This window comes from Sphaerodactylus townsendi, linkage group LG03 (assembly GCF_021028975.2).
Source record: "Sphaerodactylus townsendi isolate TG3544 linkage group LG03, MPM_Stown_v2.3, whole genome shotgun sequence".
In the NCBI taxonomy this organism is placed as follows: Eukaryota; Metazoa; Chordata; class Lepidosauria; order Squamata; family Sphaerodactylidae; genus Sphaerodactylus; species Sphaerodactylus townsendi.
Window position 1 is genome coordinate 17,261,429 of NC_059427.1, and position 27,598 is coordinate 17,289,026.

At 49.0% G+C, this 27,598-nt stretch overlaps 1 protein-coding gene across 1 annotated transcript; it reads right to left on the minus strand.

The window, feature by feature from the left end:
* Nucleotides 1-447: 447 nt before the first annotated feature.
* LOC125430163 (zinc finger protein CKR1-like) lies at nt 448-26,700 on the minus strand. Its single transcript, XM_048491959.1, is given in 4 exon segments — nt 448-3,786; nt 3,788-4,458; nt 16,489-16,613; nt 26,580-26,700. Coding segments are annotated over 3 exon segments (1,581 nt in total). The 5' UTR covers nt 16,577-16,613; nt 26,580-26,700; the 3' UTR covers nt 448-2,964.
* Between the last annotated feature and the right edge of the window lie 898 nt (nt 26,701-27,598).

Consider the following 27,598-nt stretch of genomic DNA (forward strand, 5'->3'; position numbering starts at 1 on the left):
GGCCAACAGTCACAGGCTTCAGGGCCTCATGTCATTAAGAATTTAAATATGGATTGCCCGCCCGCTGACTTTGGCCCAGACATTCATTTAAACAGGTGTAAGGGAACTGGTTTCCAAACCAAATGTAGCCTTCTCAGCCAGCACAGTTTTCCTCACAAAATTGCCCTGAGGAGAATATGGATGAACTACACTCGCTGCCAGACAACGGGGCAAAAAGCAGCTTGCTGGTACTGTTATGGTTCACAAAAGTGGTCCAGGGAAGACTAAATTCTAAACTCACACACTCTGTAAAGAAGTTTCCCCACACCTGGTGTATTATTGGGTCAGGAGAACCAATTATAAAAATCGCAACATGGAATTTGTCCTAAGATTGTAACATACACGCAAGCACACACATCCATTTCCGTACGCAGCAAAAGAAGCAGATGCACGCGTGACGTACGACTGTTTTGTTTTGTTTTTACTTTATTACTCCTACCCAACAACAAAGGAATCAGAGCTTAGAAACGTCTTTCTCTATATGTCATTTCAAAGTGGAGGTGGGGGAAAGAAAGGAAGAGAGCCTGAAATGGAGAGGAGGGGGACAGCAACAATACTTGCTTTGGATAAAAACAAAGGACGACAAAACAAAAACGGAAACACGTCGTTTCAAAACAGATACTCCAAAAAGCAATAAAGTAAAAATGCGCCTCTGTCGAAGAACATGTGAGACAGAGAGGGGAGAATACGGAGGCAGACACAGAAGCAGAGAACCCAATGCTAGGGGAACCCAGAGACCCGGCTATCCCTGACAGGCCACCTCCAACAGACTTGCTGGGACAAGACAGTAGGGCAGATCTGAGCCCCACAGGTGCAGCAGCGCAGCATGTAATACAGCAGTTGCCACCAGTGGGAGGCGGCGGAGAGCGTTCTTTCCACAAGCCGGGAAAGCCTGCCTTGCCTCCACAGACCTCTCTGAAGGGAGGGGCTGACTCTTTCGGTCTGTCATCCTGAAAGCAGGATTCTGAGGTAGGTGTTCAGAGAGGGGGAGAAAGGTTTTGGGGGAAGGGGAGGGCATGGCAGCCAGCCAGTTCAACAGTTCTCAGAGATCCCCCCCCCCCAATCCAGAACTTACAGGGAAGGTTTCTGTGCCGCAAACCCCGGTTCTGCTCCTCTCCTTTTCACACAGAGATCCAAGGAGCGGCCATGTTCAGTAGTAACAACTCACCTGCCTCCCTCCTTTCCAGCAATATCTGCCACTCACCTGCAGGGCTGAGGAAAGTTGCCAGCCAGCTAGCCAGCCCTCTCCCCATCTTGCAGCAGTTAAACCCATAAGTTAGCCTTACACTGCAAAAGGGGAGCCCCATTCTCCCCTGAAATGAAAGACTTTAGCTGCCTTTTATTTCCCCTTCTGGCCTTTCTTGAGGTTAGGCGCAAAGTCTGCTTCTTTTAACTCTCCATCACATACTCCCCCTCCCCCTAAAAGAAAAAAAGCATAGCAGATGCCCCCATTTCTGATCCAAGCAGGTCTCTCTCTCAGGGCAAAAAAACAAAAACAACCCTTTCTTGTTTCATTTTCTTTAAAGCCACGTCAAGAAAATTCTCAGTTGCCTGTTTGTCTGGGTACCTGGAAAGATGATGCCGCCACTTAGAAATCTGACTTTTCTTTTTTCTTACACAGCTTGGGCAGGACCTATTTCAAGGCCTGGTGACACCCCTCCCACACCCAAATAGGAACTCAACGTATTCTTCATGCTTCAAATCTAACTTCCCCACCCATAAGCTGCCTGCCAAAGAGGCACAGACGTGACTGCTTCCCCACTCCAATAGCTCAATCCTCCTGGAGTCCCTCCTGTTTTCTATCCTTCACCTGCACCTGCAGCATTCCCTGCCCCGAGACAGGTGGTTTTCTTCACACTGTTACCTCCATTTCTGTGGTTATCTTAACTCCCCTTTACACATCCATGCCTTTGACCAAATGAAAAACCCCAACCGAGGGATAAGAGCACCAAACACATCATCCAGTAAGCCCAACATTCCCTTCCCAGTCTGTACAGCAGAGACGCAGATCAGCCGATTGTCTCCATTCTCTCAGCTTCTCCAGTTCAGGAGAAGGAAACAGCTGGGAGTTCCTGGGCATGGAAGGTTGTCTTTCCCCCAAAGCACCTGGCAAGCTGAAACTGAGCAGCGGGGACTCCCAGAACCACAAGAAACCAACTGAAATCCCCCATCCATCCACAAGTCACTAAACGAAGAACAAAGTCTGGCTAGCTCTTGCTGCAGCCGAGGTAACTACAGCCTCACGCGGGACTAGGGAAATGCAATTTACCAGCCCCACTCAAGGGAAATTTCACAGGGCCTCCAGTGTTCAGATTCTTTGAGCTGAATGAGTCAATAAAGCTTTTTCCTCCACACTCAAGAGGACTACGCAGTTCCGTTCCCCTCCCTTCCGTGTGGATTCCCGAGCCATCTGGTCAGGTTCGAGCCAACCTGCCAGGCATTTAAGGTCTGGAGGTCTGTCTTCGGCATTTGTTAAAGCTTTGTTATCCAAGGGTTTAAAATGATAAAGGAGCGAGAGAAAGAAGTTGGTCTAATCCGGGCAAGTCCTCCGATGTGTAATAAAGGGATGATCAGTAAAGCTTTCCCCCGAAACTGGGGTAAATATGTACACAGTGTCAACGGGGGAAAAAAGTAAGACATCCAAACAGATTTTTCTAGACACTAAATCAGAACCAGTTTCCAATGTACGTGGTCATTTTTACCTAGATACGATTTCCAAAAATCTGGTGTCAGCTACACCTAACCATCAAGGTATTTAGAGGATGTACACCATATTTCCTCAAATTCCTTAACCTGGTATTGTCATGAGAGGTAGAGATGCCCCGAAGCTTCCCCTTAACCGGTACGTATGTTAAGGACTTTGATCGTGCGGTTTTTAGATTTGGTACGGGACAATCCCTTTCCCCGGACCAGGCTGGACATCTCCTAGGGGGACTCCTTGACATGACACCTTTGATGCTTCAAGAGGTTGGCCCGGCGGGTGAACCCCTTCCCACAGTTCGAGCATCTGTAGGGCTTGCCCCCCATGTGGGTCCGCTGGTGGATGAGGAGTTCCAGAGTGGTGCCGAAACTCCGGCCGCACTCGCTACACTTGTAGGGCCTCTTGCCCAGGTGGCTGCGCTGATGCTTGAAGAGCTGGGAGGTCTGGCTGAAGTGCTCGGGGCAATCCGGGCATTTGTAGGGCTTCTCCCCCGTGTGGATTCTCTGATGCCTCTCCAGGTGAGAGCTCCACGCAAAGCGTTTCCCGCAGTACTGGCACTTGTGGTTCTTCTCCATGGCGTGGCCCCGTTGGTGGGCCAGGAAAGCCGAGCTGTCCCCAAAGCGCTTGTCACAGTCCCCACACTTATAGGGCCGCGCGTGCGAGTGGGTCTTGTTGTGCTGAAGGAGATGAACTTTCTGGGCAAACTTCTCCCCGCAGGTGGGGCAAGGGAACGGGCGCTCCCCAGTGTGCACCCGACGGTGGCGCTCCAGGTGGGAGGCCCACACAAACCCTTTCCCACACTCCTCGCAGAGGTGGGTGCGCTCGCGGCGGTGGCCCCGCTGGTGCCGCATCAAGGTCTGCCTGCTGCGGAAGACCTTCCCACAGTCCTCACAGCCCAGGTGGGTCTTCTTGTGTTCCTCCAATTCGGAGATCTGAGCGTAACTCCTCCAGCAGGCTGGGCAATTATAAGGCCGCTCTCCCATGTAATAGTTAGCGCCCGGTCGCTTGGCCAGGTGGTACGCTCTGACTGTCGTCTCCCCTTTTTCGAAAGGACGCGGAAGGGCAGCTCTCCGATAATACTCGCCGGTGTCTCTCCAGGTGGGAGGCCCAGATGAAACACTTCCCGCAGTCGGTGCACTTGTGGGGCTTCTCGGCCGTGTGCCCCTTGCGGTGGTTCTCCAGGGCGGAGCTTTGGGCAAACCGCTTCCCGCAATCCTCGCACTTGAAGGGCTTCTCGATCAGCTGGGAGCAGCGGTGCTGCAAGAGGTGAAAGTTCTGGCTGTAGGCTTCCCCGCAATTGTGGCATTTGAAGGGCTTCTCCCCGGTGTGCATCCTCCGGTGGCGCTCCAGGTGGGAGCTCCAGATGAAGCTTTTCCCGCAGTCGGTGCACTGGAAGGGCTTCTCCCGAGCAGCATTGGCCTCGCTCTTCTGCCGGCCCCTGCCAGGGTTGGTCAGGCACTTGGTACAGTCCGAACACCGGCTCTCCAGGCTTTTCTTCAGCGCGTGGCCCCGCTGGGTGGCTTTGTCCTGCTTCTTCACCACGGCGGGCATTTTCTGGTGCTTAGGACTGGTCCGGTTGGCTAAAGGTCTGGCTCGCTTCGGGATGCTTTGGGAGGTGCCAGGTCGCAACTCCTCGGGGCTTTCGTCCTCCTCTTCGTCCTCTTCCTCTTCCTCGTCCTCTTCGTCATTGTTACTGCTGTTCAGCAATTTGTCTGCAGCTGACAAGAGGGAGAAAAAAAGATTCACCAACTGAGGCTAGAAAAAGGGATCCCGCCCCCCCTGTAGTCTCTAAAACGCCTGGGTCTTCGACTTTAGATTGCACACCTGCATGCAGGGCCTCTTTGGCGGGGGGCGGGGAAGCGATTGTAAGATCCTTTATTTTTAAAAAGCAGCCCATGAAAAATAAAATGTGATGGTTAAAAAGGGGGAGAAATTTAAGGCAACAGCTCCCAAGATCTAGACTGGGCCTCCACCGTGTAAATGTGGGCACAGCCACTTGGTTAGATTCGTCTTAAAAAGGGGTTGGGCAAATTTATTTATTTATTTATATATACACACACACACACATACATACATATATACACATATATACACACACACATACATATACATACATATATACATACACATACACACACACACATATATACATACATACATACACATACACACACACACACACACCGCCCTCCCCAAAGGCTCAGGGCGGTGTCCATCAATAGTAAAACAATTTAAAACATCATAATATATAATTTACATAAAATAATACATAAAATAGCAAGACTACAGATGGCTTCAACCCCTCCCTCCCCCTTTTATATACCCACGGGAGGCCAGATGTTCTTACGGCGGAGTTGACATCATCCCGGCTGGCCAAACGCCTGGCGGAACAGGTCAAGTGCGGGCCCTCGCGGAGCTTTGTAAGTCCCGCAGGGCCCTGGTCTCACCTGGAAGCCTGTTCCACCAGGTAGGGGCCAGAGCCGTAAAGGCCCTGGCCCTTGTAGAGGCCAGCCGGATCGCCTTGGGGCCAGGGATCACCAGTAGGTCCGCCTCCGATGAGCGGAGGGGCCTAGAAGGGCGATATAGGGAGAGACGGTCCCTCAGATTAATGCACGATGACAGCTGAACCAAAGGAAGAATGTCTCCTGTTGTCAGATGCTGGGAAGCATCCTGTCGGAAGGGGTTCTTGACTTGCTTATGTACTTCCCAGAGCACGTTAGACATTTTTCAAATATTATCAAAGAATAAAACATGGCAAGAAAAACAGAATGAAAATAATGAAGATATGGACAAGTTATGAGAATCGGATGAAGGAGACGGGAGTCAAAGGAGACATATGGATAAGAAGACAACAACGAATGAACTTACTGCTGTTTGGTTAAAGAAAAGTAAAACATAATATTAGGGGAGGGTGGGAGGGAAAAAAGGGAAAATGTATTGTTTGGAAATTATAGCAGAAAGATGTAAATAGAACGATTATTTCAAACTATACAATAAAAAATATTTTTTTAAAAAAAATGTACTTCCCAGAGCCATCTGATTGGCTACAGTCAGAACAAGATGCAGGACTAAGTGAACAGCCCAGATCAGTATCGGGAGAGGACGATACAGGTCTATCAAAACTAGGACAAAGAGGCTTAGAGACAGCTTCTACTCCAGAGCTGTGGCTATGCTGAACTCCGCAGCTTCGTGTTGATGTGTTTGGGGCTGTGTAGGGATGGGTGGAGGAAGGGGAAAGTGAGGATGGGGTACGAGTGGGTTTGTGAGAGGCGTGATGACCGCATGGTGACTTGCCACTGCCTGCCTGGTCACGAAAGGTTGCGGATCTCCGCGCCCGTCTGGAATAGGCTTTTAGACAGTGCTGGGGTGTAGTCAGCAGTTGTGGTCCACATTGGCACCAACGACATTGGGAAATGCAGCCGGGAGGTTCTGGAAGCTAAATTTAGGCTGCTAGGAAACAGGTTGAAGTCCAGGACCTCCAAGGTGGCATTCTCAGAAATGCTACCCGTTCCACTGGCATAAGAGGCCGAGAGCTAGGCAAGCGGAGATACAGGAATCTCCAATATGCGTGGATGAGAGAAAGGTGGTGTAAGGCAGAGGGTTTCAGATTTGTCAGGAACTGGGGAACCTTTTGGGACAAGGTAGGCCTGTACAAACGGGACGGGCTTCATCTTAACCAAAGAGGAACCGGGCTGCAGGCGCTCAACATTAAAAAGGAGGCATAACAGCTTTTAAACTGACCACTTGGGGAAAGCAGACAGGAGCTGGGAGTGACTGCCGGTTCCCGGGAGAATACAGTATCTATAGGGATGCAGACAGAGAGGGAGGATTTTCCTAAATCAACCACATACTGGCGAGGAACATAACAATGTGCATGTGACAAGGGATAGTGTCTACAAAAGACTTGAGGTTAAAGCACATAAATCCCAGGTTAAGGACAGAGACAGGAGTATACAGGTGTCTCTATGCTAATAGTAGAAGCATTACGACCTAAAATGGGGGGGGCTCAGAATACAGAGTTTTGAAGGAGGACTTTGATATAGTGGGCATTACAGAGACATGGTGGAATGAGGAGGATAGTGGGATGCTGTTATGTACCAGGCTGCAGATATAGGAAGGATAGAGACCCAGAGGCGCATTGGGGAATTGGAGTTGCCCTTTACATCAAAGAGAGCATAGTATCACATAAAATAAAAGACAATGCAAGGGAGGCGGGTTCCCCTACAGAGAATCACTGTGGATATCAATACCACCAGGTGTGAAGGACAGTTTAATGTTAGGAATATATTATAGTCCCCCTGACCAAAGAGGTGCACAAGAGGATTCTGAGGATGGAAAAAGAAATTAGAGGAGCCAACAAAAAACAAAATGAAAACAGTGGTAATGGGTGATTTTAACTTTATCCCCATATAAACTGGAAAAATGCATGTTCAGGTCATAGTAAGGAGAGAGCATTCCTGGATATGCTAAATGACTGTAGCTTAGAGCAGATGGTTGTGGAACCAACCAGGGGAGAGGTGATCCTAGATCTAATTCTATGTGGGACCCAGGACCTGGTGCAGGAAGTCAGTGTTGTTGAGCCGATAGGGAACAGCGGCCACAATGCTGTCAGATTCAGTATCTCAGCATGCGAACAAGTGGCAACTACTAATGTAGTTACATTAAGCCTTCAGAAAGGGAAATTTCTCAAAGATGAGGGGGATAGATGCTTAGGAAGCTGAAAGGGAAAATCAAAGAGAGTCAAAACTGTCCAGGATGCTTGGAGGTTATTTAAAAACACAGTCTTAAAAGCTCAGCTGGAATGTGTTCCACAGGTTAGAAAAGGCAGCACCCAGTCCAAAAGAAAACCACCATGGTTAACAAAATAGGTTGAGGAAATTATCAAAAAAAAAAAAAAATGTCTTTTAGAAAATGGAAGTCCAGTTTGGCTGATGAAGAATATGAGAGGGAACACAAATGGTGGCAAAAGAGAAGCAGAAGTTAGCTGTAAAGGGGAGGCAAAAAAAAGGATTATGAGGAGCGCATGGCTATGAACATCAAGACCAGCAACAAACAGTTCTTCAAGTACATCAAAAGCAGGAAGCCAGCAAGGGAAGCGGTAGGCCCGTTAGATGACAAAGGAACAAAGGGTGTGCTAAAATATGGCAGGGAGATTGCAGAGAAGCTGAATGAATTCTTTGCATCTGTCTTCACCCAAGAGGAGGTGAGGAACATTCCTGCACCTGAACCAAGCTTCTTAGGAGGCGAATCAGAGGAACTAGCGAAGATAGTGGTAGACAAGGAAGAAGTTCTGGCAGCCATTGATAAACTAAATATTACCAAATCCCCTGGCCCAGATTGCATTCACCCAGGTTTCTTAAAAGGCTCAAGAATGAAATTTGTGATCTTCTGCTCCACTTTAATAATACAGCTTATCCCTGAAATCCTCAGGCTCCTTCCCTGAAGACTGGAAGGTGGTAAATGTCACACGAATCTTTAAGAAAGGATCCACAAGGGGGGGACCCGGGGAAATTACAGGTGAGTCAGTTTGACATCTGTTCCTGTGGTAAATTGGTAGAATCTATCATTAAAGATAAAATTATAAAACATGTAGAAAAGCAAAGACCTGCTGAGAAAGAGTCAGCATGGCTTTTGCAGAAGAGCAAATCCCTGTCTTACAAACTTACTAGAGTTCTTTGAGGGTGTAAACAGGCATGTGGACAAAAGGGGTGAACTGGTGGACATTGTCTACTTGGATTTCCAAAAGGCTTTTGACAAAGTTCCTCACCAGAGACTGTTGAAAGAAAACTCAGCAATGAAGGAATAGGAGGGGAAGTCCTCCTATGGATTAAAAACTGGTTGAGAAACAAGGAAACAAAGAGTGGGTGTAAATGGGAAGTTCTCACAATGGAGAGATGTCGTGAATGGTGTTCCCCAAGGATTCGTTTTCGGGCCAGTGCTCTTTAGCCTATTCATAAATGACCTGGAAGTAGGGGTGGGTAAGCGTGGTGATGGCAAGTTTGCAGATGATACCAAATTATGTAGAATTGGTGAGAACCTGCAAAGGATTATGAGGAGAGCTCAAAGTGGACCTTGATAAATTAGATAGAGTGGGCTCCAGGGAAGCCCAGCAACGTGCAGATCAAGCCAGCAAAATGTAAAGTGAGGAGTGCACATAGGGGCAAAAAATCCAAACTTCACATACACGCTACAGGGGTCAGTGCTATCAGTCACAGACCAGGAAAGGGATTTAGGCGTCTTAGTTGATAGTTCCATGGGAATGTCAACTCAATGCATGGCAGCTGTGAAAAAGGCAAACTCTATGCTGGGGATCATTAGAAAAGGAATTGATAATAAAACTGCAAAGATTGTCATGCCCTTATATAAAGCAGTGGTGCGACCGCACTTGGAGTACTGTGTCCAGTTCTGGTCGCCGCATCTCAAAAAGGATATTGAGGAGATAGAAAAAGTGCAGAGAAGGGCAACAAGGATGATTGAGGGACTGGAGCACCTTCCCTATGAGGAGAGGCTGCAGCGTTTGGGACTCTTTAGTTTGGAGAGGAGGCGGCTGAGGTGGGATATGATTGAAGTCTACCAAATTATGCATGGGGTAGAAAATGTTGACAGAGAGAAATTTTTCTCTCTTTCTCACAATACTAGAACCAGGGGGCATTCATTGAAAATGCTGGGGGGAAGAATTAGGACTAATAAAAGGAAACACTTCTTCACGCAACGTGTGATTGGTGTTTGGAATATGCTGCCACAGGAGGTGGTGATGGCCACTAACCTTTATAGCTTTAAAAGGGGCTTGGACAGATTTATGGAGGAGAAGTCGATTTATGGCTACCAATCTTGATCCTCTTTGATCTGAGATTGCAAATGCCTTAACAGACCAGGTGATCGGGAGCAACAGCCGCAGAAGGCCATTGCGTTCACATCCTACAAGTGAGCTCCCAAAGGCACCTGGTGGGCCACTGCGAGTAGCAGAGAGCTGGACTAGATGGACCTTGGTCTGATCCAGCTGGCTTGTCTTATGTTCTTATGTTCTTATGAGTGTGAAATTGTGTGCATCGAGGAATGCTGCTGTAAATTTCGTTGTGCGTGCACAATGACAATAAAATGCTTATGCTTATGGTTGTTGAGGCCACAGTGGGGAAGGTGGTCAACACTGGGGGGGGGGGGCTGCCTCAATTGATTAGCCCCAGCAGGTTCGCCAGCCTAGATCAGCACTGGAGGGGTTGGCTTGCAAGGTCAGATTGGGAGGGTGGCTGCTGGCACCGGCGAGCCCATGGAGAGCCCAGAACAACACCGGGGTGGGGGTGGGGTAGCTGCCTTGGTTCATGGGCCTGATAAGCTCTCCCAGGGGGGCAGATCCGGTTCCCAGGCTGCAGGTTTTACTCCCCTGATCCCTGGGGAGTGCCTCAGCAAATGCCCTTACAGCAGGCTTGCCAGTCAGAACAGGGGGTAGCTGCCTTAATTGGTGAGCCCAGAGCAGGCTCACTGGCCCAGACTGGCGGGGGGGGGGGGGGGGGGGAGGGTGAGGGGGGGGGGGGGGCGGGGGGGGGGGGGGGGGGGGGGGGGGGGGGGGGGCAAGGTTACTTCAGCTGGTGAACCTTGGGGGAGATGACCTGCACTAGGGAGCAGTGGCCGCCTGAACTGGGCAGCAGGCAGCAGCCTCACCAGTCCTGATGGACACTGGGAAGATGGTTGGCACCTCAGCTGGCTCTCAGGGCCGGATCCAGCCACTGGGCTACATGTTTGACACCCCTGATCTAGACGCTCTTGTTCAGAGGTCTCCAAACTATGGTCCTCCAGATGTTCAGGAACTACAATTCCCATCAGCCTCTGCCAACATGGCCAAGTAGCAGGGCTGATGGGAATTGTAGTTCCTGAACATCTGGAGGGCCATAGTTTGAAGACCCCTGCGTCTTGTTGAAGCAGCGGATTTACTCGGAGTAGACCACCTTGTAGGACGCAACGAAGACAAGAACCGATAGGCACACAGTCCCCAGTGCAGTTCTATTTTATGGCTATCTACTAACAAAGTGCTTCACCAGACCACAGGTGCTTTCAGGCACAAATCACACTGCTGTCTGTGCTAACTATATACCAAAGTGGTACCCATCAGGTGCCCTCACCTTATCAGGTTTGCACACGGTACAAGCTGTGCACTTGGTGCTAATCTGCACACGGCACCTGCTAGGAGGGTCCAGCTGTCATTTAGATTTTGCCTATCTAAACATTTACACCTGTCCTGACACCCCTTCCAAAATCGGTATGACAGTATGTACATTATTTACAACATTGACACACGCCACATTTAGCTGTTCACACAGTGGACCATATTTTTCTTTCGAAGTAGGTTTCGTTAATGCATCGGCCACATTTAGTTTTGAATCGACATATTTCTACTCCTCCTTTTGGTGCAAAAGATCCTGGGTTCAGTTCAAAAACATGGCCATGTCATAAAAGGAGATCCCACAACGTGGGATGGGAGCATGCATCGTGGCTGAGGGCATGGCTTTCACTCCAGGAAGCTCCGGGCTCCATCCTGAAGTGGCAACTCAAGAATGAACTTGCTCTTCTCAAGCCCTCAAAGAGCCCCTGCCAGTCAAGTCAGGCCACACAGAGCGAGACATCCCACCGAAGGACACGACTTGCCCATTTTCAATCCCTGTCAAGGTATTTTTTTAAAAAAAAAGTACACACCCCATCCCTTTTCTTGATCATCTGACTAACAGCAAAGCAGTGGGTCTCAACCATCCTAGTGCCGCGACCCTTTAATACAGCTCCTCATGTTGTGGTGACCCCCAACCCTAACATTTATCCATTTTACAGATGGAGAACACTGATGCTGAGAGTCTTAAGCGGCCCCTGTGAAAGGGTCGTTCGACCCCCAAAGGGGTCCCGACCCTCAGGTTGAGAACCACTGCAGCAAAGCCTCCCACCCATTAAAGGGGGGGGCGGTGTTGGTGCAGAGATCAGACTGGAAGACTGGGACAGGATAGGGCAGGGGCATAAGAGGGAAATAAATCAACTTGAGGGGAACGCAGAGGTAAAGGGTAAGTAGAAGTGATCCTCACTGAACAGAGAAGAAGAAGAAGAGTTTGGATTTATATCCCCCCTTTCTCTCCTGCAGGAGACTCAAAGGGGCTTACAATCTCCTTGCCCTTCCCCCCTCACAACAGACACCCTGTGAGGTAGGTGGGGCTGAGAGAGCTCCGAGAAGCTGTGACTAGCCCAAGGTCACCCAGCTGGCATGTGTGGGAGTGTATAGGCTAATCTGAATTCCCCAGATAAGCCTCCACAGCTCAGGCGGCAGAGCGGAGAATCAAACCTGGTTCCTCCAGATTAGATACACGAGCTCTTAACCTCCTACGCCACTGCTGCTCCAGAGAGGGAGAAACGAAGTTGTAAAAGCAAATGGGGGAAGGCATCATTAAGTAAATACAGAAAAGACATTAAGGGAAAGGCTGTATACACAAGGATTCACTTTCCAACATTCATCAAAGCGCGCACACACCCCATTACACCCCCCTGTTTTTCACACTGACCTGGGAAGCTCCTTGCTTTTGCTGCTGCCATAGCTAGATTTAAGATCTGCCTTCCTCCACCTTCCTCTACCCACCAGAGAGAAAGCGTGGGAGAGATCAGGACCATTTGTAACTGGGCTGGGGAGTGGGGCTTTCAAGAGCTGCCCCCCCCCCCCTCAGGACACACTGGGAGGCAGTCGCTGGAGGTTTCTTTACACTTAAGGCCAACAAAACCAGATAACCGTTTTCAAAAGAAAACAATGTGGAAACAATAAAACAAAACCCTGGTAAAGGACAGCCCTCCTTACCCTGAAGCTCAAGGAAATCTGCAAGGAGAGCCCCTCCCCATAGCTCAAGGGGTCTCTCAGACTTAGCCGGGGAAATCAGAACATGCTATTAGGAGCACCCATGGCAGCTGGATTCAGAGCTTGCCACTTTATTTTTGGTTGCAGCTGAAAATGTTTATTATGATAAACCACCTCTAACCACGAGGAAAGGCGGGACATGTTTGAATGAATAAGGAGTTATTCTAAAGAGTTTTCTAGCCTTCTTTCTGAATTGCTCCTCACAACCACATGCACAAACATACACGTGCGTGCAGACCCACATACACACATTCCTCCCAAGGAAAGATACGTCCAACTCCTCCTTGTTGAGGAAAATACGAGCAGCCTAAGAACCCAGATATCAAATTCTTTCCTCCTGGAAAAAGGAAGTTGCAATAATCTGGAACCTGCACGGGGAAAGGGGTAAGACACTCTACGGCATAGGTGTCAAACTCGCGGCCCTCCTGGACTACAGTTCATGATGGGAACTGTAGTCCATAACATCTGGAGGGCCGCGAGTTTGACACCTATGACGGGTATCGAAAGCCAGGCTGGCCGGCCTGTGACTGTACTGTAAGTACAAATAGCTGCAGATAATAAAATGAACTCTTTGCACACTCAACAAGAGCCGAGATCAGCCGAGAGCCGTTTCTCCTTGTACATTAAGAGCTTTTTGGTATGGCAGGTTTTATTTGGCCAGCCGTTGTCTCAGCCATTCTCCAGGCACTCAAGGAGAGTCTTTTACAGCACCTACCGTACTAACAGATCCTTTAAACTGGAGATGTGGGATTGCACCTTTTACATGCAAAGCAGAGGCCCTTCAACTAAGCCAAGAGTGAGCCAGGCTACTTGGAAAGGGGAAGTAAATCTGAGTTTTGTGTATGTATTGTGGGTCTACACCTCTCTGCGCTAATGAAACCTTCTCCCATCTCTTGAGTGGCCATGCCACCTAGCACAGGAAATATGCCCCCTTCACTCTTTATGCATACTCACTAGCAGCAGGACCTTCCAAAAAGCAGTATACACATGCCAAAAACTCAGCTCCATAGGAGATTGAAGTAAACAGGGTTCCAAGACCCTTCTGAGGGTCAGACCCGTGACCACAGGACCAAAGGAGTACACAGGCACTGGAGGTAGCTGAAACAATCAAGGCAGCTTCCATTGTGCTTTGCCTCAAGATAACCTTTTATTATTACGCAGATTTGTGTGAACAGCTCAACAGGTTTTGCAGCTGCGTCGATGGCAGCTGGTTTAGAATGCGTATCCTAGGGTGGAATGTTGCAATAAAATGCCTTCTTCATGTACAACAGGTTCTTCACCAGGAAAATTCCAGACAGAGGCCGCTTCCACACAGATACTATTATTCTCTGTGAAATTCTTGTTCCTGCAAATGCAGAGGAACTCACATACTATCCAGACAACACATTTCCTTGCACTTTTCTAGCCTCAGGTCCCCGTAATCACCATTTCTGCAACAAACAGGGGAGAGGGGGGATCCCAGACTTTACAATAAAATCAAAAATTGCTAACGTGCTTTAGCACTATCATAATCTATTAGTTCCCAGTTTTTTTAAAAAAAAATTAAGCCTCCAGCCCTTTTTGTTGTAGAGTTATAAAGGGAAAGGTACAGCTTGTACTTCGCCCTCAACTGCACAACAAAGAGCTACAGACTGGGGGGTGGGAGGAGGGGGAAAAGTGGGAGCCAGTAGTTCATGACAACAGAATGTTACATAATGCCTTATTGGTTTATCCATTCGAATTTTTTTTAAGCCTTGGAACTCCTTCAGTGGCATAGGGCAAAATGGCAACTATGGAGAAGAATCTGTAAAAATACACACTTTCCCATCCACACAGCATCCAAAGGCACTTGGATTACCATTAAGTTAGTACCAAGCCAGGCCTAAGGTAGATCATAAACGAGACAGGGGAGAACATAGAATCAGAATGAAATGAGAGGGTAACACCATGAAGATGTTTCCAAAAGCAGCACTGTTGTAAAGCAGCCGGGGCGGTGGGGGAGGAGGGGGGGAGGGAGGGGAGAAGAGAGAGAATCTGTGTGAAAGCAGCAACCAGGGTGCCTGAATGTCCAGGATCTTGTTACTGTCACAGAGGTGCCTCAAATGCTTCTTCAGATCTTGGCCTTGCTAATAACTACAGGGCTATGGTGGCGAACCTTTGGCACTCCAGATGTTATGGACTACAATTCCCATCAGCCCCTCCAATTGGCCATGCTGACAGGGGCTGATGGGAATTGTAGTCCATAACATCTGGAGTGCCAAAGGTTTGCCACCACTGCTAGGGTTTTCAACACTATTTCCATCCAGGCTCTCAATTGAAGAGATAGGTAGGAATCTGAACATTCAAAACACTACTTTGGCAACACTAAGAAAAAAAATCCAGTGTCGGATAGACTATGAGCTATAACATTGGAAACTGCCAATTCAAATCTCACCTCCGCCATAAATTCACTGAGTGGGAGGCAGTGGCGTATGTGCCTAGGGACAAGGGGTACCCCTTGTCCCCGGGCGCCACTCTTCTGGTCACATGGGGGGGCGCAAAATCGGGCCCCCACGTGACCAGGAAGTCCTGCTGTCTCATTGTTTTCGCGTGCCTCGACCCCATCCGAGGCACGCAAAAAACGACGAGCACCCTCAACCCCACCCTGGACTCCCCCCTCTCTTCAGAAGAGACTGCAGGCTGCCGGCTGAGAACCCAGCCAGCAGGGGGAGTCTGGGGGGGAGGTGGGCACCCTAGACTTTGCCCATGTCCATGGTGACATGGGCAGGGTTGAGGGCAGTGGGGGTGGAGCCTGGTGGAATCAGGGGTGGAGCTAGGGTGGTGGGGGCAGAGCCTGGGGGCGTCCTGGAGACAATTTGTCTCTGGGCGCCATTTGCCCCTGGTACGCTTCTGGTGGGAGGGGAGCTGCCATCCTTCAGCCCACCCCAGCTCCTCTGTATAATACCACTGAACTATCTAATAAGGCTTTTTTTAAAGTACATTTTCAGTACTTGACTCCAATTTCTAAAATCAATGTGCATTAATGTACCAAGAGGCTCCCCAAACCCCTTTGCTACCTCGTCCCTCCACCAGCTGCAAATGCCAGTCCTGAAGTCCTCCACAAATGGCAGAAAACTTGGGTTTATACAGAACTCAGTCTTCCCACCAGCTTTGAAGGGTCACTGTAGGAGCCCTATGTATCATTGCCACAAATCCCAGCATGCACCTGCACCTGCACCTCTGGTCACCAGGCTTCTGAGAAGAAAACAAGCCGCCAATGTTCCTCAGCACTTCTCCCAGGGAGATTAATTCCGCTTCTTTGAAGACTGGTATGAAGGGAAAGATCCTACCTCTCCCCATATTGCCCCGGTAGGCCCCTCCGCTCCCCGGAGGAGGACCTACTCATGATCCCTGGCCCAAAAATAATCAGGCTGGCCTCAACGAGGGGCAGGGCCTTTTCAGCCCTGGCCCCTACCTGGCGGAACAGGCTCCCTAGGGAGATCAGGGCCCTGCGGGACTTACAGAGTTTCCGCAGGGTCTGCAAGATGGACCTGTTCCGCCAGGCGTTTGGCCAGCCTGATTAAAAATACATCTATCGTGTCATCTGGCCTCCCATGGGCACAAAAGGGGGAGGGGGGTAGCCAGACGCCATCCACATTTTTTAATGGGTTCTGTTTTTATGTAATTGGTATTTAAATTATGTTTTAATGTATGTTTTAACCTGTTGTGAACCGCCCTGAGCCCTCAGGGGGAGGGCAGTATATAAATCTAATAAATAAATAAATAAATAAATAAATACCTCTTTGACCATCACACCATTTGGGTTATGACTTCTGTGTATATTTAAAAGTGAGGGGGAGAGAGAGAGAAGAGCTCAGCATGAAGTGGAAAGAAGGTGGAAAGGCATCCTTACCAAGAGACATCAGTGTCTCATAGCTCTCCTGCATAACATCTCGATACAGGGCCCTCTGACGTGGATCCAGATATACCCATGGCTCCATGGTGAAACGACAAGTCTTCTCAGAAGCCCACCAGCGCCTGGGAGATAGCAAAGGAATCATAATCAATGCATGGAACATCTAAAAGGCAAATTACATGTGGACTGCTTACATAACTCATAGCTAAGAGATAGTCCTCTATAAGGTTCCACAAAGGCTCTATTGGGGGGGGGGGGGCTCTGAAGCTCCTTTGGAAAAATTACAATGATAAGTCTTCTGGCCCTGACCCCAGCTGGCCTGATCTCATCAGACAGAAGCTCCACAGGGTCAGCCCTGGTCAGTATTAGGATGGGAGATGGCAAAGATATTTCAAGGATGTATTCACACATATGCCACACAGTGGCAGGCAGTGGCAAAACGCCATCCAAATGGCTGAACTACTTCCAACTCTGGGAGTTTTGTCTGGAGATTTTGAGAGGTCTCTCATTTTGAAGAGCCAGGTAAAGCTCAAATTCAGATCAACCTGCAACTCAGAGGAAGCCCGTTCTCATTGCACCGTCTGATCTGGAACAGCCTCGCAAAAATAATGATTTGCCTCGTGGGGCAAACGCAAAGGTCACAGAAAACCTACAGGTTCTTCCAAATGTGGCAAACAACATCTTCACGGGGCTCTTGGAAAAAATTATCTTCACGCACATCCTGCAACCAACTGGGAAGGGTGGGGGACAACATATAATTATAATTAACTATTTAACACAAAATGCTTGGGGGCTTCAGATGTAAAATTCACAATGTCCCTTCTGGTTGGATATTAACAGCAGCAAATGCCATTTTAAGAAAGACCCTTCGTCACCAGCATCTCCAGAAATGTTAGATAAGAGGTGTCCAACTCTGGTGCTTCAGATGTTCATGGACTACAATTCCCATCAGCCCCTGCTGATGGGAATTGTAGTCCATGAATATCTGAAGCGCCAGAGTTGGACACCCCTGTGTTAGATCAAGGAACACCCCTAAACTCTCCCAGAATCAGCAAGGGATAGATTCACAAACACCCCTTCTAGAAAGTTAACTTTACCCACATCAACATCACTACCATCTTGGCCTTTGGGTCACTTTCCACTTGGCTAAAAGCACCCAACACTCCAGCAGGCAGCAAATCCAGCAAAAGTGTGACAGAATAAAGACACCAGGAATTGTCCCACTTACTGAGCACAGTGGAAGCAGGATTGAAAGTGCTAGAACTCAAAGGGAAGGAAGAAAACACCAAAAATGCCTCTTTGTAAATGCTGAGGGCACCTACTTAGACTTCCTCACACTTTTGGAATAACTAATCTGCAGAGCCTTCAGTAGCACTGGTTAAAAGACTCCAGTAGCCAGGCTGAGAGACTCTGGCCCCTTCCGCACATGCAGAGTAATGCACTTTCAATGCACTTTGCAGCTGGATTGTACTGTGTGAAATAGCAAAATCCACTTGCGAACCATTGTGAAAGTGGACTGAAAGTGCATTATTCTGCATGTGCGGAAGGGGCCTTTGACCCAAACCCTGGAAAGCTCTCCATATCAGAGAAGGCAAGACAGGGTTAGAGGGACCGTCAGTCTGATCTCTGAGCAGAACAGCTTCACGCATTAACATAATAATCATGTTCTGTCAAGTTACAACCGACTCACGGCAACACCAGGATCATAGGGTTTAAAGAAAGAGACGAGCAGAAATGGCTTGCCATTGCTTTCCTTTGCATAACACACCTTGAACTTTCTTGGTGGTCTCTAATCCATGTATTACCGTGTCCTATCCTGCTTGGCTTCCAAGCTCTGGCAAGATCAGGCTAGGCTGAGCTACCATATGCTAATTAGAGGAATCTAATTAGGAAACTGCTTGTGTAAGCAATTTTAAGGCAACTAGCACTACAACCAATGGGCTGGCATTTCCAGGTGTCTACACGGCTGCTTTATAGATCAGCTTGCTGCTACTATTACCTTTGAAACGATCCACTGAAACTGACCGTTTTGTATGGAACATAAGAACTAGCCTGCTGGATCAGACCAGAGTCCATCTAGTCCAGCACTCTGCTACTCGCAGTGGCCCACCAGGTGCCTTTGGGAGCTCACATGCAGGAGGTGAAAGCAATGGCCTTCTGCTGCTACTGCTCCCGAGCACCTGGTCTGCTAAGGCATTTGCAATCTCAGAGCAAGGAGGATCAAGATTGGTAGCCATAGAGCGACTTCTCCTCCATAAATCTGTCCAAGCCCTTTTTAAAGCTATCCAGGAGATAGTCAACAGGGTTCAACTAACAGGAGGTTTTTGAAAATGCTTGCACGAGGTTTAAAAATATGGTTTGCCTGTTGTGTTTTATTCAGCCCACAGAGAGGCAACCCACGGCAGGGTAGGAACTAGGCCTACCTAGTCCAGTATATGTTTTCAACTCTGACCAAATACATACCAAGGGGAAAGCCCACTGCCTGCTCCCCAGCATGTGCCAAACTGCACATGGAAGAGGTTTATACACAGTTTGTATACATACAGGAGCACACAAGCAAAGGAGAGCAGCAGTCTCTGACGCTGGCCACAGTCCAGGGGGTGTCCAGGGGAGGGGGGATGCCCTTCTGGCTTGGCTTTTCCCTATTAAGTCCTGGATTTCTTCAGGATTCCTTGGCCACTTTTAATCCTATACACACTTGCTTTAGAATAAAGCCTATAGAACAGGGCAAGACTTACTTCCGAGCAAACAGGCACAGGATCAGATTATCCCACCTGTGTTTATGTGTGGAGAAAGCAGAATTGCTGAATGTTCTTTCAGTGCTTAGCATTTAAAGCAGGGGTCTTCAAACTATGGCCCTCCAGATGTTCATAGACTACAATTCCCATGAGCCCCACCACTTGGCCATGCTGGCAGGGGCTGATGGGAATTGTAGTCCATGAACATCTGGAGGGCCATAGTTTGAAGATCGCTGATTTAAAGGAACCAGGGAGGGGAGTAGAAGTTGTTATATGCAAAGGACCTAGAATCTACAGTTGGACTCCCCACAGACTCCCCAGCCAAACTGGGCTCTGAACTGGAATCCCTCAAATCCAAATGCAGAGAATAATGCAACTAGACTCTAACCTCAGCAACTTGTTCACTGTGACTCCTGCCCTCAATGGGCTTAATCCCACAAAATGGCTCTCTCGCTGTTTCTGATCCGAAGGATGCAAAAGAAGAGCTGGACAATTTCTAAAAAGGAGAGGAGCCAAACTAGGGTTGCCAACCTCAAGTTGGTGGCTGGAGATGTCCTGGGATTACAAGAGATCTCCAGGAGATAGAAAACAGCTGACGGGCAGAAAACAGCCACTCTGGAAAGTGGACTGTATGGCCTTGTACCCCTCCCTCAGGGTAATTGATTTTCAGGATGTCCTCGAGGCATGGGTGAATACAAATACCTCGACTTGAATATGAATACCTCAACTTCAGCCATTTGCTGAAGGTTGCCTTAGGACTTGATTCAGATTTTCAGTATAATTAAGTGCTGTCAGGTCACAACTGACTTAGGGTGACCTTTCAAGGGGTTTTTAAGGCAAGAGAGGGAGGGGGAAGGGGGCCGGTATCTGGACATGACCCACCCACCCTAGCAGAGAAAAAGGGAAGGGAGGGAGGGGTGGCATGCAAGGGAAGGGGAGGGAGGGAGGGGTGGCATGCAGGGGAGGGACGGGTTCCCCTCTGCCCTTCTCAGGGTCCCCCCCCCCTCCAAAAAACCCTCCAGGTATTTCCCAACTCAGAGCAGGCAATCCTAGGTTAAATAGGCAAATAGCTATCTCCTACTGGCCAGCTCAGCCCTATCAAAATAGATGTATTTGTTGAATGGCAGTTCCGATTCAGAGTGGCAGTTGCTTACACAGCCTGCTCCCGATAGCCGTGCGACAAGCTGCTGGCCCAGCTCTCCACCAAGGAGATCTAAGAAGGGCACGACAATCAGAAAAGAGCACAGACAGAGGAGACAGCGCAAAGCATGCGACGGTCACCTCGAGGTTGGATTACTGTAACTCGCTTTACGCGGGCCTTCCCTTGCGCTTGATCCGGAAGTTGAAGCTGGTCCAGAATGCAGCGGCTCGGCTTCTGACAGGGGGTGATTATTTCGATCATATCACCCCTGTGCTATGCCGTCTGCACTGGCTCCCAGTGGAGTTCCGGATCGTCTTCAAGGTGTTGGTAATAACCTTTAAGGCCTTACGCGGCATGGGGCCCTCATACCTGCGGGACCGCATCACCCCTTATGTCCCACATAGGCCATTACGCTCAGCGGTGGCAGAACTGCTGGTGACCCCTAGCCCCGCGACGATGCGGCTGGCCTCGACCCGGGCCAGGGCCTTTACGGCTCTGGCCCCTGCCTGGTGGAATGCTCTACCTCCATCAGTTCGGGCTCTGCGGGACCTTGGGGAGTTCCGCAGGGCCTGCAAAACAGAGCTATTCCACCAGGCCTTTGGAGAGGCTGGCCGCGGTTTTACTGCCCCCCACTGACCGAGGCTGCCGGATTTAAACTGAGGCCGCCAATTTTTCATCTTCTGCCAACCCGGTCGGGCCCATTGCCGATTCCATCTGGGCCCGTCTGTTCCCTCCCTTTCTTCCTCTCTCTCTTTCTTTACTGTTTATCTTTTCCCTCTCCTTTAGCCTTGGGATTGGGCGCCTGTTTTTAAACTGTTTTAAACTGTTTTGAACTGTTTTAAACTGTTAGACTGTGCGGTTTGAACCGTTTGAAGTGTTTGAACAGTTATATTGTTGAGCTGTTTTAAATTATGTCTGATTGCTGCTGGAATTTTAAATTTGTTAAGTTATATTGTTTTTGAGTTGCTGTTGGAAACAGCCATGTTGGGAGCCGCCTCGAGCCCTTCGGGGAAGAGGCGGCCTACAAGTCTAAAATATAAATAAATAAATAAATAAATAAATAAACCCACAATCACTCGTCGGAGCCATACCACAGCTGCCAGGGGGTACATGTTGAGTTGCAGAGGCACTGAAAAAGTCATGCAGTTCATGTTCTTACTAGATGCGGGTGGTGTGGGAAGTGGTACCCTATGCCTGCCTTCCCTCAACCCAGGATATCTTAAAGTTACAAGTCAAATTAACTGATTATATACACAACGATGGCTCTCTTTTTTAAAAAGAACCACTTAAACATGACACCGAACGTGCAGCTTCTCCTTCAGTTTCAGGAATGACTTCCTCTCATAATATTCTCAACACAATAATATGTACCCATACAGATATAAGCATAGACCCCCTCAGGGGTCTGCAACCTGTGGCTCTCCAGATGTTCATGGACTACAAATCCCATCAGCCCCTGCCAGCATGGCCAATCTGGAGAGCCACAGGTTGCAGACCCCTACTTAAGACTTTCTACTGAGGGTACTGCTGATTCTTACATCCAATTCAAGATAGTCGGCCCCTGGGTTGGTGCCTGACCTCGCAGAGTCTTCGATGGCTCAAAATATATTTTTTAGAGCTCATCAATCTGCTAACACTCAAAAGTGTTCAGTTTCCATCTGGGGACAGGAGTTTCCAACAGCACCTCTAACCAGCCCCATCAATGGACATTTCAGATCTAAGCATCTTTTTGCTCAGATGAATTGGGGACTGAAGGAGAATCCCCACACTTGGTATCATGTTTAAATGATTGAAGCCGTCACTGTGTATATAGTAATAAATTAATTTGACTTATAATTTGAAAATATCCAGTCTTTTGACTGCCAGCCACTGATTGCTCAAAAAAAAAGTATACAAAAAAACCCCACCACTGAAGAAGATCCTTCAAATCTAAAACGTCCGAGAGCAGAATACGACCCACCTCTTGGAGGTTACCCTTCAGATGTTCTTGCCATCGTCCTAAAATACCCGCTTCCCTAGAAGACGGCTGTTTTAATTGTCCAGACCTCCCTTGTTTCCCCTCCAAATTCCTCTGATGTTTTGTTCCCTCTATTTCTACATCTGTCCCTGTTGATGGGCTGGCACTCTCTTCTGTAACCCAGACTGGTTCTTCACCCTCCTGCCACCAATCTGACCACGGACTCTCCTCTTCTCGATCGTCCTCCTTCTCCAGAATTTCTTCCCCAATTGTCGCTGCTACCACATCCTCACTCACCATCACAGGTGCTAAAGGGGTACCCCCCACATCTGTTAAAGACAAAGGTTCTACCTGTACATTTAAAGACCCACTAACCTTTCCCTCTCCTGGGGAAATATTGGCCCCTAACTTCTGGTCCACTGTTGTAACTTTAGTTTCTGAAACATTACTCTATATTCACTGCACAAACCCCCCAGTTTCGCAATTATGGTGTGTAGTAGTGCACCGCCGACCCAGCAGTGCCGTAGTAGAACGTTGGGACGCCAACGGACCTGCGGCCTTGCCGGTCGCATCGCACCCCCACTCCTCATCCCCCCATGAGTCACGGGTCATGAACTGTCTGGCTCAATCACCGGGCGCAGGGACAATGGTCTTGCCCCCAGGTGAGGATTAGGCTCAGACGCGTACGCTCCTCTCCGCACGTAGCCAGATGAGATCATGCATCACATGATGATCTCCCGGCCTCCCGCTCTCCCGGAACTCCCCCCCAGTCCTCCCTCCTACACGCCCCCGATAGAGTAACAATAAAAGGTGCCAGGAACCGGCAGACGGGAGATTCGCTAGGAACACGGACCTCCGGTCTCCCGCTGCTGGCGATCTCCACCAGATGTTATCTCCGCGTCTCGTCTCGTTCTTACGCTGACCACGTGGGTCGACTACAATGGTGGATTCCCCCAACCCTGGACAGCCACTGCCCAGGTCCAGCTTTGGTGACAGCCACCATACCCGTTGGGGACACCAAAATACCTTCAGGCAGCCATTAGAGCGCTGGAAACAAAGTGAGTTGTGAAAAGTTGTGAGGGCGAGTTGTCAAAAGTTATCACTTCCTTTCCGAGGCTGCCCCTTTATCAATGATGACCCAACCCTCCCCCCAAAATGCAGATGTGCTTATTCCTTACTATTCTTCGGCCAGCAGCAGCTGAGGGCAGGTCATTTTGGACCCTGGGCCCTTGCTTATAAAAAGACCACAGAATCCCACAGACTGAAGGTACCTGGGAAATCATTTAGTTCACTCAGTGCAGGAAATACAAACTTGCAGCAAAAGAGAGATCACCGTCTCCAAAAGCTGCCTCTTGCAGTGAACAGCTTATAGCATTAGGAAGTTCCTCTTGATATTTCGTCAGAATTCCTTGCGACTTCTTCCAATCAGAGGAAAAAGAGAGTAAGTCTTCAGTTTCTTCCACACAACAGCCTTTCAGGCCTTTGATCACATCTACTTTCAGTCTTGCCCCGCTCCAAATTAAACATGGCCTTCCTTCAAAAAGCTAGCTCTCCAACTACCCCTAATCTTGGGTACTTCACTCAACATGTATATTTTGCTTATATCCTTTTGTGGCCAATGGCTGGCCACTGTGGGAGAACAGGACTCAATATTTGTTTGATTTTTTAGCAGCCCTTTCCTGGTCAAGTTGGGCTCAGGGTAACTAAAAACAACATAAACAATTAAAATTAAACATCAACGGTCAAAATCCTCAATACTGTTCTCACAATAAACACGTACTGTAAAAACTGAAGGCACCATGGATCCTCTACAACAATGAGAAACAAAAGGAAAAGGAACGGCTAAAAAATCAAATAAAGAAAAGAGAAATAAACAATACATTGAGAAATAATAGCATAAGGCAGTGATGGCGAACCTTTTCGAGACCGAATGCCCAAATTGCAACCCAAAACCCACTTCTTTATCGCAAAGTGCTGACACGGCAATTTAACCTGAATACTGAGGTTTTAGTTTAGAAAAAATGGTTGGCTCCGAGGCATGCGTTACTCAGGAATAAGCTTGGTGGTAGTCGTTGGCTTTGCTTTGAAGCAACCATACAACTCTTCAAATGGATGAATCATGACCCTAGGAGGGTTTACTCAGAAGCAAGCCCCATTGCCAGCAACCGAGCTTACTCCCAGGTAAAGGATCGCGCTTTATTTCTTTGCATGAAAATCAGTGGGGTTTAACTAAACTAGGTCTTAGGTTTAATGCTACTAATCGAGCCCAGCGGCCCAGGCCAGCCTAGATGTGTGTGTGTGGGGGGGCAATTTCCCCCCCACACACATGACAAACTCTGTTTGCGCGTGCCCACAGAGAGGGCTGTGAGTGCCACCTCTGGCACCCGTGCCATAGGTTCACCATCACTGGCATAAGGGAAGGAAGAAAAGGAGGGAGGGAAGGAGGCCACAAGATGGAACCTGTTGCTACCCTGTTTCCCCGAAAAATAAGACATAGTAGAGGTTTTGCTGAAGTGCGAAATATAAGGCATCCCCCGAAAGTAAGACATAGCAAAGTTTTTGTTTGGAAGCATGCCCGACGAACAGAACACAGGAAAAATAAGACATCCCCTGAAAATAAGACATAGCACATCTTTGGGAGCAAAAATTAATATAAGACACTGTCTTATATTCGGGGAAACACGGTATCCTCAGACATAGGCCTAGTACAGGGGTAGGGAACCTGCGGCTGTCCAGATGTTCAGGAACTACAATTCCCATGGCCTGGCATGGCCGAGGTGGCCATGCGGCAAAGAGCTGATGGGGTGTGGACTAATTGTGACTTCCAGTTCCTAACCCTAGCCTCAACTACAGCTCAGTCTTACAAGCCCTGTGGAATTGTGCAAGATCCCAAAAGGCTTACTACATAATTTCACCAGCTGGGGCCAGAGCCAAAAAAGTTCTGGTTCTGCTTGAGGACAGCTGGATGGTTTGGGTACCTGGGACCACCAGTAAGTTGTTTCCTGTGAGCATAATGCTCCTCGGGGGTGTAATGGAAGAGGCAGTCCCATTGGCCAGATCCAATGGGCTATTCCAGGGGTAGGGAACCTGCGGCTGTCCAGATGTTCAGGAACTACAATTCCCATCAGCCCCTACCAGCATGGCCAAGTGTGTGCGGCGAACTGGGGTGCTGATTCCATTCTGGGCTCTAATATACTTTCTCAAGAAAGAGATGTACATTTCCCTGCACCTGGTTAAACTGCCTCATGTAGCTCCCCAGGCCGTTTTAGCAACTACATCAGAAAATCTAAACGGTGATACCAGACTTTGAAACCAGTTTTAAAAAATGACCAAAGTGTCTATAGCATGGGAAAGATCAACATGTTAACTGCAGCATATACGTTGGCGGACTGAAGCTCATTTCACCAGACACAGGAAGCAGGCATGCCCACAAAATCTCCAACCAAAACAAATCAAGAGGTCCCACAAAACTGCTGGTTTGGGTAAAGGAGTCCAACACAGAGTTGTTTCTCTGGAACAATAAGACTGGCGATTTATTACTCCTTAAATTGTGCCCCAAGCCCATCATTGTCTCACTCTACGCAAGAACCCACGGATTAGCTCCTTCATTTCCAAAGCAATTAGCCTTCTCGTTTCCATGAACCACCAACGCCATCTCAATGTATTTACACTACGTTGCAAGATTGAGCCTTCCCGTTCCTCCGGCACGGCACAACTACTCTACCGAGCTGTGCCTAAGGAGCATCGCAGGAACGCAAACGCATTTAAAGGGGGGAAAATAACCTCGCGGGCGCCTAATTTTAGGAAAGGGACACATGAAAAGCAGGCAACCGACGCCGGCCGGAGCAAGAGGGCTGGCCTGAATCACCACCCCGATTCGGTTTCTGCTCAGCGGGTTATTTACTCCCGTTCCAGCAACCCGCAATAAACGAGGCCGAGGTCGCGCCTCCAGCCAAGTGGAGCAGCCTCCTCTGCAATTAAGAGGCAGCGGCGGAAAAGTTGTTTACCTGCAGAACCGACGGGCGCCTTAACCCTTAACGCGACCCGCATCAAAAAGCAATTCAGAACTGCCCCTCGCCTGCACGAACAATTGGGCTCAACCAAAAGGGAGGGGGGCTCCCTCTTCCGCCCCCTCCCTCCAGGCAAGGCCTCCGCCCCTCCCACCACAAAGGACACCCTATGGAGACTTAATCTCCCCTCCTCCCATTTGCCCTGAGATGTCCCCTTCCCCCCCACGGGCCAGGCTCCGCACCTTCCGTCCCATTCAAAGCAGCACAAAAAAGGGAGGGGGGGGGATGCAGGCCAACGGGTACCCCAGCCCTCCGGGCCCAGCTCCTGCCCCCTCCCTCCACCCTTTGCCCCGCTGCCTCGCCTTTGACCACCTGCAAACGATCAGCCCGCCGCGGGGCTTGAGCAAGTTTCCTTCCAAGGGTTATTGCGGGGACCAGCAGCGGCAGCAGCCACTTAAGATTAGATCCGGATGTGCAGCGGCGGCGGCTGATCCAGGAAACTCCGCCTTGCTGCTGGGGGCTGCCGAGCGGCACCCGGAAAGAAGCCACCTTCCCCGGCTGGAGCAGGAAGAGGAGCCCTCTAGTGGGCACGGCCCCAGCCAGGCATCTTTATGGAGGCTGCGATCTTAAGACGGAACGATTGGGGAGGAGGGAGGGAGCGGGATTCTCCCTCCCTCCCTCCCCCTCTTTAACCCATGCAATCCAATGCTGGGGAAATGTTAACCAGAAATTGTAACAAGTGGATCTGAACCGTCCAAATGCGATGTCTTTGGCAGCCCTTCGAATCCTCAGACTTTTGACTAACTGATGCACAAGAATCTCCAGGGCGTTCCAGTTCTAGGGATATTTCAAACGAACAAGGTGGATCTAGGCAGGTTTACTCATAAGCAAGGCCCGGTGACTCCAGTGGACTTCCTCCAGAAATAGTGAAGGAAGCGCTCTTGATACGGAGTCGGCTTCACTGAACTCCGAGTAGGTTGGATGGCTGCATTTGCCCCTGTTGGATTTTCAGGGGGTTTTCAGTGTCATTTAAAGCACTGTCTAAACCCAAATAAAGATCCTTGGAATCGTGATGAGGGCACCAACAATGTTAAGGTTTGGTCAGCAGCTGAAGCCGTGCTATGAAAATCAAAGAACATAAAGCGTACTGGATCAGACTGTCAAGCAAACCCAGTTTCCCTACAAGAGCATCAAACAGGCCTTAGCTGCTGATGACTTCCCCCAGCAGCTAACCATCAGAGGGCGTTCTTCATCTGAGCCC